Raw genomic sequence first — 18,510 nt, 5'->3', positions numbered from 1 at the left:
ATTTTGTGTATAAACCTCATTTTCTTTATTCATTCATCCATGGCTTGACAATTAGGTTATTTTCATATCTTGGATTTCACCTTTAAGGTGGCTTACCTGTACAGATGGCAAAGTGATGCTGGCTGTTGGCCAGAGGTATTAGTTATTCTTCACATGAGCCTCTCCACAGAGTTGCTTGAGTGTTCTCACAGCATGGCAGCTGCTTTCCCCCAATACCTGTTTCTGCCCTAAACACTGGGGTAGAGTTTTTTTTCTTCTACCCTTCCCCTAGATGCAACAGGTCTTTGTCTATTCCCTGGACACCACAGGCTTTGTTGCACCTCCTCCAGCAGTGTAAGACTCTTACTTTTTGGAGAAAATGATCCCAGGAAGGGAGCAAGGCTTTGTGCCTGACCCCCTCTCCAGGTTATTCTTGACAATGAAACCAGCTCAGTGAGGTCTGCATCCCTTTCTCTCCAGATTCTGATCCAGGCTCATCAGTGGCAAAAGGGAATAGGGTTCATGAGACTGGGGGCTGAGATGGGGCTCCATCCCAGGCTCCATATACATCACCCTGAGAAAATCCCTTGGTGTTTTCTGCCCTGAGAGTCTGGGAAAATCAGGGGCATCAAATGCGGGTGGGAGGCTGTGCTCCTTGTTTAGATGTCCCACAACAGTTGAGCAAATATCAACTGGCCATCTGCTAAGCACCTTCTCAGTTCTAGACATGCTATGTTCACAGTCTCCTTTCTTCTTTAGAACTCTCCTGTGAGCATAGGACTGCTATCCCCATCTCACTGGTGAGGAAACCGAGGCATTGAGACGTTGCTACAAGGCCTACAAGGCCTCTCACCTTGGGCAGGCTTAGACCCAAGACTGTCTTGCCTTTCCTCTATAGTCTGCCGCCTCCTACACATTTACAGGTGTTTAAAATAAAGGATGCAGCTCAGGAACAGCCAGATGGAAGAGATGCATAAGGCAAGGTCTTAGTGGAGGGGTACAGAGCTTCCATGCTCTTTGCAGGCTTTCGCCCTCCCAGCACTGTGATGTGTTCACCAACACAGAAGCTCCACCCTGTCTTCTTTTGATGGTTACCATCACCACATTATCATTATCTGAGACTGTTTTACAAACTTCAAATAATTTTAAAAATATACCTCAATTTTATTGACATTTTAAAGCCTCTGTTTCCTCTAGAAAAAAAAGGTAATAATAATTCCCATCTTGTAATATACTTCAAAAAAATATAGACACCCAATAAATGCTAATTTACTTCCTAAACACTGCTTTCATTATATTGTTAAGCTGATTAAAGCCTTCATTTGTCATTTATATCCTCTTATTTCAAGTCCAAAGTTTCTGCCTCTCAAGATTGTTCATAATCTACCTCTATGTTATTTACACTCATTTGTTCATTTATCCATTCTTTCACTAAACATATGTTTAACATTTAATAATTTAAGAACCCTTTTCAAGATTAGAAAGTATGAAAAAAAATACGAGCATCCCTTTGAAAAGGAGTTCAGTTTAAATTAAAGAGACAACCATGAAGCAAATCACTGGGACCTCAAAGTACTTCCTTGGTTCAGGAACTATGCCTGGGTTTTGATATGGAGACTATATTTGACTACCAGGTAAACTAAAAGAAGAGCGTATTTGCTGACTAGTTAACTAAGGTAAAGGTACCAAAGGAGACTAAAGGAAACTGTGCTTTTCCTCTACCATAGGGGCACGTTTCTCCCCATATCAGTGCAAGGAAGTACACTTTTTGCTGTCAATTTCTTCTACAGTTTCTGTCTCAACCTATGTGGCATGTAAAGAAAGCCTCTGTGTTTGTGTAGGGCTTGAGTTTGGTGAGCCATGATTTTAGATAACCATAGGAAGTCATAAAATGGCTAGCATAGGAGTTAATAATTATTCTAACATCGTTAGGGAAAAAACTCAATTTTCTTGGCTTCAAATTCCCATGAGGTAGTTTCAATAGAATATCGTTGTTGGTTTTCTTCATACCTCCAACTCTTATTTAATTGATAAATTTGAGATAGGGCATGCTCATCTCAGTGTTGTAGATCTAACAGTCTACAATAGGGCAATGGGGGGGGGGGCGGGGAGGAAAGAAAGAGATTCAGTCTTCTATCTGTCATGCTTAAAGCTCTCTATCTGTCCTATAAAGGAAACCTGAAATTATCCAGTCAGATAGAGATGGGGGGTTGTGAGTAAGATTGTCTAATTTAGAACAAGGTTTCTAAACCTTAGCACTGTTGACGTTTTAGACTGGATAATTCATATTCCTTTATTGTGTAGGGCTGCCCTTGTGTTGTAGGTGGTTTAGCAGCATCCCTGGCATCTCCTACTAGTGGCAGTAGCATCCCTTCCCAGTTATGACAACCAAAAATGTCTCCAAACATTGCCAAATATCCCTGATGGAAGGGGCTGGGACAAAGTGCTCTCCGCTGAGAATCACTGATTTAGAATAAGAAAAATCTTTGTGGCTATAAATTTAAGTCATGTGCAATTCAGCTCTTATAAATAATAAAACTATTTATTCTCCATCTGTCTGTTCACCATGTCTATCTTTCAGTTGGCTCTAAACTTGGGAAGGGAAGGGGGGACTGCTATTATTATCTCCTCAAGACCTCTACCTACATTAATTACTTCAGATGCAATGAACTTATTAAGTTTGAAAAATTATTTTCTCTTTTCCAGTTCCATTCTCTGATGCTCAGTTAGCTTTAGAATAATTTCTATTATTTGAGCCAGAGACTCAGCCTATTACTTAACCTATTTAATGGTATTAAAAACAAAAGTCCTTTTTCGATGGTTATAAAACCAAAACTGCGGCACTTTATTCCTTGACACCTAAGCTTACTGTCTGGTGAATATACTATATTCATTTCTACTTTCTTGTCAATGTAGTCTACTTAGAAAACCTTTACAATTCCATGTGCCCTTTAAAAAACTAAAGAAAACAAATGAAAAGAACCCCAAAAACAAAGCCCTAAAGACCCAATTTAACCTCCAGCTTCCTGATGAATTAGAGAAATAGTGAACATCTTGTATAGTCTTTCAATTTTATGAATACAGAAACTAAACCCCAAGAAGGGACATGACTATCTAAGGTCACGAAGTCAACCAGGAACAGAGCTACAGGTAACACCTCTGCTTCCTCTAAGTCCCAATTTAATACTCTCAACACTTCACAACTTGATGACTGTTGCTCCCTCTAAAGTCTTGAAGAATTTATAATGCAGTGCCTCCCGATGTATCTTAACAATAGCATGCCTTTTATCGTTCAACCTTTGCATTTTTTTGCATCTTTTTTTATCCTTGACTAAATTATAAGTACTGTGAGGCCAAGGACTATATTGAGTCTCTGCTGCATTACTCCAAGAGCCTCCTGTAGGTCTGAGCACCCCTTAGGGTCTAGGTCTATTCTTATTGACTGCCTCTCTAGTGGTAGGAGAAAACAGCCCAGGGGCACAATGCATAATACAAGTAAAAACAGCATCTCCACAGGAATTTGTTTTCTGCGTGATAATCAGTCTTCATAATGGGAATTAGTGCTAATGAACAAATAAAAATGTGTCTGAGTTTCTATACTCATTTTCCATTTCACAGAGAAATGGTATATGTAGAATTTTATACATTGGCATCTCAATGAACAAAATATATTTTTAATATATTGGCATCAGTATTAGGATGAATAAACTCATGATAAGTAAAACTAATAATTTTTCTTCTCCAGTATAATTGTTGGAAATCTAATTTTAAGCATGGAAAAAAGAAGATAAAATACCCAAAGAATTACATTAAAAGTCAAAAGCTGAAAGAGAGAATAGGCTTAGATACTAAATTTTCCAGATCAATATAATATGTATTTTACAATTCTAGAAAATAAAACATATAAAATAGAGTATACTACAATCTCAATTATCTTTTAGAAGTAGACGATTTATATATTATTTCTCCTCAACTGCTCTCTGCCAGTTCACAAGGAAAAAAGAACACCAGTTTGAGGATACTGACTAAATTTCTTCTGGACAAGAGTAAGGCTAATAAAGAAGACATAAAGAACAAATTTAAAAAGAGTCCTTTATAACTTCTAGGGCAGCACTGTGCCAAGAGCTGACTGTGCTTTGTACATATATTACCTTCAATTGTAATGTTGAAAAACATTACTCTATTCAAAAGCTCTAACAATAAGCATCCACACAGAGTTAGCAGGCCTAAATAATTCCTCATCATCCTGGGATGCAAAATGATGCTGGAAAGAACTATTTTGTATGTTAAATATGTAGATCAATATTTGAATTGAATGCAGTTATGGACACATTTTGGATGTGGGTCGCAGTCATGGGGGACGTCACAGAGGTTTCCAAAAGACTCTAGCAAAACAGGGGAAGTGAATTAAAAGATCAAAAAAACCTCAAAAAGGAGTCACTACTCACAATGTTCATCAGGGTGAGGAGGTAGTTTTGGACATGCTCCTTGCCATGGAAACGGACCACAGAGTCATCCACTCCCAGCAGCACCTCGATGTTGTAATCGTTTTCTCCCGCGTGTCTGCGTCGCCTCATGGCTTCATTCAGCTGCTGGTCAATGTTGCTGTAAACAGTACCTAGATCATCAAGGCCTTCCAGATCCGATTCTATTAAGAAACAAAAGGAACCCAGGCATTTCAGTTTCCCCAATGGGCCTTCTAGTAACTTCTTACAAAAAAAGATCTTCTTGGGGGCCTATAATTATCATCCATAGTCACCAAGATGTAGCTTTTCAGTTTATTCCTTAAATAATGTGCACATGCATGTGTTCAGATAGACCTCCTATAAATTCAACACAGAACAGCAACACTGAGGGCAAAATAATATTACTGCATAGAAAGCAGTGCCATCAGCCAGACCGACTTTTCCAGGAGGAACAGAGTATTTAGTCTTCCTCCAGCTGTATCCTCAGTGCAGAGCCAAAGGGTGCAGAACATATGCAGGCTAAGTAGCTATTAAATAAATGGAGACTATAAATTTAAAGTTCACAGCTTGATAAGTTTACAGTGGTTAAGTTACTTTAATTATGGAGTGGGGAATTTGTATCTCATAAATCTAAACTGCTTCTTTTTCAAGTAGCCTTAACTTAAAAATCAAATTATAGCACGGCAACACAACAAACAGCATTTAGTGGTATGATTATCAGTGACCATATATTACTTTATTTCTTATGAGTGTGGTTTTCTAGTGAATGCTGCTAGGCAGACAGTATAGGTCTTCCACATTTGTACTGGCCATCATCTGGATAGCAGGCCATTTCGATAGCTGTATATCTGAATCCGTGAGATACCAAAGTAAAAAATCAGTCAGAAAATTACTTATAACAAAAGAATATAAAAGTATAAACTATTTTATGCTGTGGAAGAAATTTAATTATTTTTACTTTCCAAGCAGATATACATATACATAGATACACAGAGAGAGATATACAGATATACATGTATGAACATATCTCTAGATCATCTATGTATCTGTCTATCTATCTACCTGTTTGCTATCTATCTATCTATCTACCTGCTATCTATCTATCTATCTATCTATCTATCTATCTATCTATCTACCTACCTACCTACCTATCTGTCTATCTATCTACCTGGAGAGAAAGAGAGTGAGAGGCATTCTCAGGTTCTAGTTATCTAGATTACCTTATTACCTAGATTCAGATTACCATAGCTTTGGTGAAGAAAATGCTTTGGTGAATTAAAAAATAAAATGTTATTTGAATACTAAAATAAAAGATATTAATCAAAACTGCAGGTACAGAACTGAAAGAATACTCATTCTCATTTCAAATATATAAAACCTGGAAAGGATTTTATTTTACATACTGCCTTGATGACTAAAACAATCACATATCGAAAAACAAGTTTGACAGAACCAATTCTGACTTATGCTTTATATGGAGGCTTATTTAGTGTTGTACTGAGGCCTGTAAGCCATTTGAAGCAACGTCTGACATTAATGAATAGGCATTTCCCTCTCCATCTTTGTGGTGTTCGTAAAGTTGAGGGGGAAAAGCAGTGTCTCTTGGTCAAGAAGATTGATGACCAAGCCCTAGCCACATGGGACTAGAAGTAGTAGAAGTACAGATCTCACTCATACCCTTTCCACTTTTAAAAAATATAGAGAAACACCGGCACCCTCCCCTACAAGTATGGGCACAGCCTCTGAATATGACTACTCAGGTTTGAAAGCTATACTGTAATTTACTTTGACCCAAGCCCAAATGCTAGATCAATAACTGGGATTTTTCTGCTCATCAGGGAATCACATTGGCTCTACAATAAGTAAATAACTCTCACCACCATCCACGTCAAACAGAAATCTTTCCTCAAAAGTTGTTTTTAAGAGCTGTAAACCCACACTGAAGGCAAGAGACTACACCTGCAAACAGCTTTACTATTCAACCTCAGTCTCTTCACACACTTGAGAATGAGAAAGGTTGTGATAGCGAGCATACAAATAGGAAATTCATACATGAGCTCCCAGTTCTAAAAATGGCTCTTTTTGGCAGAACTGTCAGTTGCAGTATCCAATGGAAATATACTAGCAATGTCATCATGTCATTAAGTCTGATGCATGAATGAAGAAGGCTGAATACTTATTTCAGAAGGACAGTTCATCTTGCTCTAAGATACCTTTGGTTTGGCCTTTGCATCCCTCCTTAAATAGGTGGTTTTTTGGTAAGAGAATCTATTTTTTCATTGCATGAGGAACCTGAGAAGGAAGAAAGACATCTTTTTCTTTCAACCATTGTTTTCATTCAATCAAGAATACTTCTTACATTTAGGTCTTTAATCCACTTTGAGTTTATTTTTGTGTATGGTGTTAGGGAGTGTTCTAATTTCATTCTTTTACATGTAGCTGTCCAGTTTTCCTAGCACCACTTATTGAAGAGGCTGTCTTTTCTCCACTGTATATTCTTGCCTCCTTTATCAAAAGTAAGGTGACCATATGTGCATGGGTTTATCTCTGGGCTTTCTATCCTGTTCCATTGATCTATTGTTCTGTTTTTGTGCCAGTGTCATACTGTCTTGATTACTGTAGCTTTGTAGTATAGTCTGAAGTCAGGGAGTCTGATTCCTCCAGCTCCATTTTTCTTTCTCAAGATTGCTTTGGCTATTTGGGGTCTTTTGTGTTTCCATACAAATTGTAAATTTTTTTGCTCTAGTTCTGTGAAAAATGCCATTGGTAGTTTGATAGGGATTACACTGCATCTGTAGATTGCTTTGGGTAGTATAATCCTTTTCACAATGTTGATTCTTCCAGTCCAAGAACATGGTATATCTCTCCAAAGAAGATATACAGATTGCCAACAAACACATGAAAGGATGCTCAACATCACTAATCATTAGAGAAATGCAAATCAAAACTACAATGAGTTATCACCTCACACCAGTTAGAATGGCCATAAAAAAAATCTACAAACAATAAATGCTGGAGAGGGTGTGGAGAAAAGGGAACCCTCTTGTACTGTTGGTGGGAATGTAAATTGATACAGCCACTATGGAGAACAGTATGGAGATTCCTTAAAAAACTAAAAACAGAACTACCATATGACCCAGCAATCTGACTACTGGGCATGTACCCTGAGAAAGCCATAATTCAAAAAGAGTCATGTACCACAATGTTCATTGCAGCTCTATTTACAATAGCCAGGATATGGAAGCAACCTAAGCGTCCACTGACAGATAAATGGATAAAGAAGATGTGGCACATATATACAATGGAATATTACGCAGCCATAAAAAGAAATGAAATTGAGTTAGTTGTTGTGAGGTGGATGGACCTAGAGTCTGTCATACAGAGTGAAGTAAGTCAAAAAGAAAAAAACAAATACCGTGTGCTAACACATATATATGGAATATAAAAAAAATGTTTCTGAAGAACCTAGGGGCAGGACAGGAATAAAGACACAGACATAGAGAATGGACTTGAGGACACGGAGAGTGGGAAGGGTAAGCTGGGACGAAGGTAGAGAGTGGCAGTGACATATATACACTACCAAATGCAAAATAGCTAGCTAGCGGGAAGCAGTCGCATAGCACAGGGAGATCAGCTCTGTGCTTTGTGACCACCTAGGGGGGTGGGATAGGGAGGGGGGGAGGGAGACGCAAGAGGGAGGAGATATGGGGATATATGTATATGTATATCTGATTCACTTTGTTATAAAGCAGAAACTAACACACGATTGTAAAGCAATTAAACTCCAATAAAGATGTTAAAAAAAAAAAAAGAATACTTCTGTCCCTATTTCCTCCTGTGCCATACAGTGTTCTTTTCTGTGATTTCTAAAGTGGGCAATGTCAAACATTTGAAAAAAAAGACAGTGGTGGAATAACTTCTGGTACTTTTTATTTATATACATCCCTATTAATTACAAATAGTTCTGAGGCTGTGAAATATCTTCATTCATAATGAATTTTTCCCAGTATACATACTTTACGATATAATGATCACAAGCTTTGTAATCAGATATACCTGGCTTCAAATCCTGGCAGTGTTGCATCCTAGAAGTATGATTTTACTTAAGATGCCTAACCTCTCTGAGCCTCAGTTTTCTCATCTGTAAAATGGGATAATAATACCTACTCTGCAGAGTTGTTGTGATTATATAATTAATGTTAGTAAAAACACCGTATACAGTGCTTAGATATAAGTGCTCAACAAATTGTACTTACTGCTGTTACTACTACTATGATGATGATTATGATGATGCTGCTGATTTCCCATTAAGATAAGTATTCTATACCTGTTAAAGCTTCCTACATTTTATTTTATATGTCACATATCAAATGGTTATAGTTCTTTTAAAATAGAGGTGAGAAAAAATCTGGAATTAATAAAGGAAAATCTGAATTGCTGATAATTTTAGAAAGAATGAGGGTAACAATATCTCATGCAGAGCACAAAGTAGATAAAGCAGAGAAGAATCTAGGATGTTTACTTTCAGTTAAAATTAGGATTAAATCTAATGAGACAAACTTGCTTAGTAGATGAAAAATCTAACATCAAATTGGAAAGAGCTTATAGATGGCACTGATCTTCACTCAGTGCATATTTATTGAGTACCCACTCAATAAATGGTAGATCCTGAGAAGATTAAGAACTCTTTAGTTGTTAACTCTGGGAACCACATGGTTGTACCAGATTTATATTCAGAATGAAGCTGAATTTGTATCATGTAGTCACAAACAATTATATTGGCTTAAATCACTTCCACAAGTTCTACTTTAAACGGACCTAATCAGGGTATTAGAACATGCCGTTTAGTAATAGTTCACACCTTTATAAAGCTTCAGAGTTTAAAAGCAGGCACACACTTTGACAAAATGTGTGTAATTCTAATTCTGTGTCTACTTCTACCATTCTCTCTGTGCCCCCATAAGTATAGGAATAAGAACACTTAAAGGTGAATATCATGTTAATCATGTCCAAACACTCCCTATCAGATCTGTTTTCTGCTTTAAGGACTCAGGAATTACAGAGAAGTCAATAGGCAAGTTTAAGAAGTGAAAGCAGAGTGACATTTTGTTTTGGGTGTTGCAAAGTATGGATCTCTGTGACACACTGTTGGCATCCTGCTAAGTAAGTGCATTCAAGGTGATTTGAAAGGCTGTGGCTGAGTTGGACAGCAGTGATTGATTGATGTGATAACAGAATTTGCAGGAAAACTGAGCATCTTAAAATATATCAATCAATAAATAAGGCCTTGGGCTTCCCTGGTGGCGCAGTGGTTGAGAATCTTCCTGCTAATGCAGGGGACACGAGTTCGAGCGCTGGGCTGGGAGGATCCCACATGCCGCGGAGCGACTGGGCCCGTGAGCCACTGACTACTGAGCCTGCGCGTCTGGAGCCTGTGCTCCGCAAGGAGAGGCCGCGATAGTGAGAGGCCCGCGCACTGCGATGAAGAGTGGCCCCCGCTTGCCACAGCTAGAGAAAGCCCTCGCACAGAAACGAAGACCCAACGCAGCAAAAATAAATAAATTAATAAACTCCTACCAAAAAAAAAAAAAAAAGTAAAAACAGGTAAAATTAATTTAAAAAAATAAATAAATAAGGCCTTGCAATAAGTATAGTGTGCTACTATTCCCCATGCTTCATTCCAAAAAACTGATGCTTAGGGTATTTTCAAGCTTCACAGAAATATCAAAGGCAATCCCCTTAGCACTTAGAGTGAGTTTTCTGTTTTTCAAACTATTTGGGAAATGTATGTTTTTGAAACTTACCTTAGAAGTTACTGATGAGAATTAATTAATATTTTGGAAACATTTTGATTGTACCCTTTTTTGTACCCCGTAGCTTCCCAATGGCTGTAAACGCACTTTCAGAAAAAGAATGGTTTTACTATAAAGCCTGTTTTTACAGAAAATATGAAATGTTTGGGGGTAAACAGGTGACCAATCAAGTCACAGTAAATATAGTTATTTTTAGAGTTAAAGATAGGATATAGTGTTAAATCCGAATTTTGAACTTACTAAATAGATAAAGTAGAACATAATTCATTTTGCTAACTATAACACTTGGGCCTAAGACATTTTCAGGATGGAATATGGCATGTTTACATGCTTAATTACATTTATAGGAAATCTAAGTGTAGATTGGTGAAATCACTTCTCACCCCAGAAAAAATTCCTATGGTTAAAAAATGACAGGAGACAAACTTAAAACTGGAAAGGTACAAGTTCTGATCAAATTCTGAAACTGATACAAATACATCTGGGGTTGGAATACAATCTTAATCATACTGTGATCGGGAATGTGATAGAAGCATCTACCCTACATCCATTCTGTTATGCCTAAGAAATAGATTGTCATTCTATGTGAGGTAGAAATAAACCCAGTTAAAAGTCATTCGCAGACTCCCTTGTGACTAAGGGCCACACATCTCTAGTCCTTCACTTAGTATTCCTTCCAGCTGCCTGGACCTTGGACATAATATCAAGAGTTCTTTGAGGTAAGCCTGGATTCAAGGCATGTGCTTAGTTTGGTAGAATAGCTATAAAGAAGGGATCTGACCCCAAGGTGACTATGGAGCTGGCATCCCAACCCTGGAACCGACTTTGTTACACAAAGTGCTATGGAGGATAGCACTTCCATCATGTTTAGGCCATGTTTGGGTTTTCTTTTATATGTCACTGAATCTAGTCTTAATAGATATATCATTGACAATATTTAATTTTATTGTGTAGATTCCCCCTGCTCTCCTACTCCCCTTGGGAAGGCAAATTAATTTCATGTTAATAAGAGAATGATAAAGTAAGATTCACTTTACCAAAATGTCCCACAGCAGCTTTCTCTGTAGTGCATCTACTTCAGAAAATGAGGAAAAAAATGTTTTGCAGTAACAATAAACACAGAATGAATCTATATGTAGAAATTTGGCATTCTTCATGAACAGACTCCTGCTGTGAAAATGAAGTGACTGGAATGCCACAGCTGGATTTTCCAATGGTAGGTGGAGATCCTAAGATCAGAGCTAAAAATAGGCATAAAATCCAACACATGTCATCTGTTAAGGTCAGAAACAGAGAGGAGTTAACTTAAGTAATTGTTTTGACCTGTTTGTATCATTGAACAGTGATTTTTTCCATTGAGATAATTTAAATAAATTTATATTGTTGTGATTCCAAAAAGATACAGTAACAGCATCTCCACACATATGGGGGCACCATTCTACCAAGATTAATAAAATGTTTCTTTGAAAGGCAGCTGAATCCTTCACCAACTGGGAAATTCCATAGTGATAGTTCAAAGAACTACATTCAGGTCAATTTATGATGCCAATTTTGAAGTTTCATTAAGTAACTGTTGCTCTTTTTAAAAAAAGACACTACCATTGAATGAATATTAGTTTCCGTGATTTTTTTCCCCAATAGTTCTAATTCTAAAGTACACGTTTGCTTTTGTTTTCACTGACTACTTTAAGGGGTAGCATATGGCATTTTTAAATGGAAAACTTCTTACTTTTTAAGTAAAAAACCCCAATGTTTTCATGCTTTGAGTTTGTGATCATTAGCGAATGAACAAAATAGAAAGGTCACTTCATTGTCCAACATATAGAAAACCCTGACTTTTATAACCATCTCCTATATGTCAGTTAGAACGTTTTTAGCTGCAAATAAAGAAATTTTTATTTAAAGTGTCTTGAACAAGCAGGAAATATATTAATTTGCACTACAAGAGGTCCAGAGGTAGGGTGATTCCTGGGCTAATCAGTTCATCAATAGATCAGGTACACACTTCTTTCCATCTTTTCATATCCTCCTTTGTCTTCCAATTCACTTCTTTGATTATTTCAGAATGGCTGCACCAATTCCAGCCCATCAGAGCCAGGTACCACAAATTGTATCTCTTTTGCATGTCTTTCTTAAAAGTAGGCAAAAATCTTTCCTAGAAGCTCTCTGGTACATTTAACTACGTGTTTCAGTGGCCTGAACTGAATCACAAGGCCATGTAAAAATCATTCAAAGATAAGAACTGAACTCACACATGCCTTATTCCAATCAGAAATCAACTTCTGTAACTGAAGCCAGCCTCCTCTGAAGTACGTTTAGGAAAAGTGTGGGTTCATGTATAGTACGGAGAACCTATTTTAAAAGATGAAGGGGGAAGGCCTTGAAATAAAAGAGGAGGGGGAAATAGAAGCTGCACAGGCAACTCACATTGCTGAATCCTCTTTTATAAGTCCTCCTCTTCCCACATTCCCTAATAACAGTCTTCCATTGGTCTCTTTTACTCTATCTTGGTTTGCATTCATGCATTTTATGTTTCATTTCTCTTATTGTAATCTGCTTGCCTACAGATCACGTCTGCATTCTTTTGGCCCAGTAATGGCTGTTGACATTCAGTCCTTCGTTCCTATAGTAGTGGACTCATCACTGCTGCTTGCTCAACCCCATTCCAACCATTTCTTGAATAAATCACTGAAATGTCTGGGTGTGGGCAGGGTTGTCAGACAAAGTACAGTATTCTCTGTTCAATTCAAATGGCAGATACACAACAATTTTTTTTAGTATAAGTATGTCCCAAATAGTATCATGGGACCTACCTAATACTAAAAACTTCTTCCATGCTTATCTGAACTTCAAATTTAAATGAGAATCCTGCATTTTTAGTTGCTAAATCTGGCAAATCTAGGTGTGGGGCTTCTGTCTTTCTCCAGGCAGTTCATGTAGGTACAATGATCGACACCCTCCTGCCTTCACTTCCCCACTCCACCCCTGGACACTCAGCTCTAGCAGTGGGCATTGACCCAAGCAGGGCCAAGTACAGTATCCCATTTCCTTGACTCCAGTAATTGGATGGGCAGATGGCCTAACTCATGCCAATGAAACTATGACCTAGGACCGTTTTATTTGGAACTACTAGGGAAGAGAAGTTCTCTCTACTGAGCTTGAAACTGGCAGAATATAACAATGAAGGTGCTTGAGGAAAGCTCGGGAGAGTTGTTGGTCTAAGGTTAATGCTAGAAGAGGAAAGTGAAGATTACTAATGGAAAGAATAGTTCTGTTCCAGTGATGACTTCAAGCCTCTGAATTCAACCATTCTTTAAACCTTGATTTTTTCGGTTTTGTGACTCAATAAACAATATTACCACCTGATTTTCTTCTCTTACTGCTTTCGAAAAAAATTCTTGCCGAAGACAGTTTGATGTTAGTTCCTAACAACTGAAAATAAAAGAACCCTGATGAATAAACCCATCTATGTCCTTCCTGCTACAGTCATCGATTTTCCTCATTTTCCTTCCCACTCTTTAATAAACTATTCTTGGGCTGTACAGTCCCTTGAAAAGGATGATGTATTCTGTTTATATTAAAAATCTCCCAAATTAATTATTTTATTCTCTTTATATCATTTTAAATTTAAGGGCTTTTCTACTAGTGATCTACTTTCTAGTTTGTTTCTTCCATTGCTTTTATTCAGGTAAAATCATAGTTTAATTCTGGAAGACAGTACAGTTTTTAATTTTCAAATTCTACTTCTCTCTACATTTAATAGCATTCTAATGAACTTTGCTTCTCCTCTTGATTAAATTATATTTTTTCTTTTTTATGGCTTTTGTAGTTCAGCTCTACTAAATCAGAGTAGAGGAAGTGGTCCCTATACCCAATTTACTAGATTACATCCTACTAATCTGACACTGCTAGAAGTTAAAGTTTTCTAAGTAAACTCAACTGTATAAAGTACAGATAGAATTCCATTTCATAGCTGCTAGTTTCAAAGCTCAAGTTACTTCTATCAGCTGCCTCCTATATGCTACTTTATTAAGGGTAAAGGGATTTTTTCCCCAAATTTCCCCAGAAACTCTACTTTAGCATACTAAATTTTTCTCCAAGGGTATATGGAATGATTTAATAAAAATTTAAACACATCCTTAGAGCCAAACTATGAATATTAACATTAATTATTTATTATTTCTGATAAATAATTAAAGAACAGGGCTACTTGACCTGGCACTGTTCTAAGCACTTGGGAGTACAGCAGTGGACAAATCAAAGGTGGAGCTTGCCCGTATAGAACTTACATTCCAGTGATAAGAATGATGAAGTAGTGTAAGAAGAATAAAACAGGATGAGGGGAGTAAGAGTGACAAGGTGAAGTGTGCACAATTTTTAGTTAAGATGTTCAAAAGAAGGCAGAAAATGGACAGAGATCTTGTAAAGTAATGGAATGAGCCACATGAATATCAAAGTTATATTTGTGTCCCGAGATACATGTAAACTTTTTATACATATATGTAAATCTTTAATTTATATGTATATTGTAGATCTTTCAGAATGAGGTTGTAGAATATAACACAAAGAAAGTCAGAATAGGTTCAGAGTGTGGTAGGCATACTTTCTGAAATGGCCCCACAAAGATCCCCAGAATTTGATGAGATATGACTACATGATATGTACAGTTAACTGTGAGACAAAGGTATTATTCAGTTGGCCGTGATATAACCTCCTGAGCCATTAAAAGCAGAGAGCTTTTGCTGAGAGAAAGGGGGAGGAGAGAAGTTCTGGAATGTGAACCATGAGAATGACATGACTTGCCATTGCTGGTTTTGAAGACAGCTGCAGCCTGTGCAAGGAACAGAGAGAGGTCTTCAGCTGCTGACACTGAACCCTAGTCATCAGGGAGATGGAGACCTCAGTCCTACAACAACAAGAAACTAAAATCTGCCAACAACCTGAATGAGCCTGGAAGTGGACTCCTTCTTTCCCAGAGCCTCCAGAGCAGAGTTCAAACTGTCTAGAACCTTGACTTTGGCCTTGTGATACCCTAAGCTTAGAACCCAGTCCAGTGACCTTGGTTTCTGATCTATAAGAACTTTGAGCTAATAAATGAGGGTTGTTTTAAGCCACTAAGTTCTTGGTGTTTGTTATAAGGCAACAAAACAAAAACAAAGAAAACAGAGGTCTAGGCCCAGCTTTGCTATGATCCATCTGTATGCTTTTGAGAAAGATGTCAAACTTATCTGCACATCAGTTTCCTTATCTATAAAATAAGTAGGCAGTGCTAGAGGATTTTCTTCCTGGCTAAATTTCCATAATTAATAATTGGGCCATAATTTTACTATTTTATATTATTAAAGTTGCTTATTGTTGTTATGATTTTTTGATTATATATGATTGATCACATGTATAATTAAATCTGTTGCTAAATCCTTGATCAAGGGTACAATTCACAATTTAAATATATTTGTACATGGAAAAAGGTACTACACTATAAGAGATCCTACATTATGATATAAAATATTTCATGACAATGTAGAAGTCTAGTAATTTATCACAATAAGAAAAAAATCTTCTCATTCACCTTTAAAGAGGAACCGAGTGTCCATAAAGTCTGGAGGCACAAACAAATATACAGAACATTGTCAAGGACATCTTCAGTCTCTGCTCTGAAAGATAAAATATTATCTATGTTTCCAGATTTTATAGACAACCTATAAAAGGTTGAGTAAAGGTGATATTTAGATTATTTAGCTATTTACACATCCATAACACAGACCAGAATTTTATATTAAGTGATTAAAAATTCACTTTATGCCTTTTTGTTGTGATGCAGCAAAATTTTACTATGCTACCTCCAATAAATTTTCTTTTAAAATTTAGTTATAAAAATATAAAGTTAAAAATGTGTATTATCAGAATGTTAAATATTGAAGAAATAGTCTTTCAACATGTTTTAATCTAAAGTACTATGTTCATTTGAATAATACTGATCAAATAGTTTTGGCCTATGTTTAGATGGAAGGTCACTTTTCATAATTATATCTTATGTAGTCAGTATATTTGAACCATAATAATTACTGCATATTTAAGACAAATTTACAATAGAACCATATTTGTTACCAAATACTATGAACGGAATAGTACAACTCCTAACCCAAAAAAAACATTATCCAAGTTAAATTTAATAACACCATTTTTGGCATTCGAATAAGATTGTTGAGTCATTCCTAGAGTGCATTTCCACTAAAATCACTTATTTGCTAAAAATAGAACTACTCTTAGTGTAAGGAATAAAATTTGCTAGAGAAAAGAAACTCTGTTATATTTACATTTTTAAAAATATATGCCCATAATACATCCTTCCAGCTAGTATTGATCATGTGGAAGAAAAAATTTGGGGGTATTTTTCTATCTTCTATTTTTTTAACTTATGGAATATAGTTTTAATAGCTATTTAATGCTTTGAATTCTAACATTTCTGTCAGTTTTGACTGACTGATTTTTCTCATCCTTCTGGGTTGCAATTTCCTGTATCTTTGCATACTTGGTAATTTTGATCAGATGTCTGACATAGGGAGTTTTACCTTCTTGGCTGCTGAATATCTTTGTATTCTTATAAATTTCATGAGCTTTATTCTTGGATGTGGCTAAATTACTTAAAAACAGTTTGGTCCTTTCAGGTCTTGATTTTAAGATATATTAAGCAGGATCAGAGCAGTGCCCATCTAGAGCTACTCACCACTGCTGAGGCAAGACCCCTCTGCATATGCTCCATCCAGGGCTGGGTGAACCATGAGATACTCCAGTCTGCTTCATGGGAACAAGCACTAAGCCCAGCCCTATGGAAGTGTGGGCACTGTTCCCCTAATCCTCTTGCGTGGTTTTTTTTCCAAGCTTTGCAGTTTCTTCACCTGTATGTGCTGATCACGACTCGACTAAATACTAGAGGGGAACCTCTTCAGATCTTCACAGTTTTACCTCTGTGTAGCTCCCTCTTCCTCCAGACTCAGTCCGTGAACTCTGTCCACCTTCAACTCCCAGACTCCCAGCTCTGGCTTCTCAACTCTGTCTGTCAGGCTCAGCCGGGGTTCTCCTTCCCTGAGATTCAGACTAGAAATCCTCCAGGCAGTAGGAGGATTACTAGGGTAATGCTGAGTCTCACTGCATTTGTTTCTCATCTCTTGGGGATCACTGTTCTTCACTGCCAGATAGCCAGTGTCTTCCAAACTATTGTTTCATATATTTTGTTCATTTCTGGTTGTTTAAAGCAGGAGGGTAAATCCAGTCTCTGTTATTCCACCTTGGCCAAGAGTAGAAGTTCACTTAATTTGGTTTTGCTAAGAACATATGGTGGGGTTTAGAAACTTGGATTTATAGGCATGTTACTTTGTAACGTGACTCAGAATTTTCTGTAGCCATTAAGCTTTCCTTAGTTGACTTTCTATACACATTTAATTGGACTTACGGAAGTTGGGTAGTAGTGAAATGTTCAGTGTAAACACCCTGATAACACTCTTTTAATACAAAAATAATAATTTTATGAGATATTAAATCTCCTGGAATATGTCCTTGCAGCACACAGTATCAGATGAAGGGAGAGAAAGCTGAGCAGTATTCAGTAAACCTCAAAAAAAACTTCTATTCACCTTTCTCATAAAACGATATGAGTTTCTTTGTTCATTACCAGCTGGCTGAGCCAAGAGGCATTCACTGTAAATAAGTTTACAGAAAGAAACTGTCTTCCAAGGGTAGCACCCCCCCCAAATCTGCTTATTACTTAACACAAACATGGAGCAAGTTCAAAAAATTAAAACCTTAGCAAACATAGGTATCGCCTTACAGTCCAAAGAACATGATGTTTGACATAGTCATTGGAAATGTTTTGCAGGCTTCCCTGGTGGCGCAGTGGTTAAGAATCTGCCTGTCAATGCTGGGGGCCCGGGTTTGAGCCCTGGTCCAGGAAGATCCCACACGCCATGGAGCAACTAAGCCCGTGCGCCACTACTACTGAGCCTGCACTCTAGAGCCCGTGAGCCACAACTACTGAGCCCACGTGCCTAGAGCCTGCGCTCTGCAACAAGAGAAGCCACTTCAATGAGAAGCCTGCACACTGCAGTGAAGATCCGCAACTAGAGAAAGCCACGTGCAGCAACAAAGACCCAATGCAGCCAAGAAATAAGTAATAAATAAATAAATAAATAAATTTATATTAAAAAAAGAATGAAAAAAGAAAATGTTTTGCACTGAGTTTTTTAGAGATTTAC

At 37.2% G+C, this 18,510-nt stretch overlaps 1 protein-coding gene across 2 annotated transcripts in view; it reads right to left on the bottom strand.

The window, feature by feature from the left end:
• Positions 1 to 18,510, bottom strand: part of ADAMTS3 (ADAM metallopeptidase with thrombospondin type 1 motif 3) — a 292,726-nt gene that overhangs the window by 66,428 nt on the left and 207,788 nt on the right. For both annotated transcript variants that reach the window (XM_082630522.1, XM_082630521.1), the window contains exon 5: positions 4,428 to 4,627. In XM_082630522.1, the coding sequence (XP_082486648.1) occupies positions 4,428 to 4,627 (200 nt within the window). The remainder of the gene's footprint in view (positions 1 to 4,427; positions 4,628 to 18,510) is intronic.

Source organism: Mesoplodon mirus (assembly GCF_964341445.2).
Source record: "Mesoplodon mirus genome assembly, chromosome: 2".
In the NCBI taxonomy this organism is placed as follows: Eukaryota; Metazoa; Chordata; class Mammalia; order Artiodactyla; family Ziphiidae; genus Mesoplodon; species Mesoplodon mirus.
The sequence above is the reverse complement of the archived record's forward strand: the minus strand, read 5'-3'. Positions and strand labels throughout refer to the sequence as shown.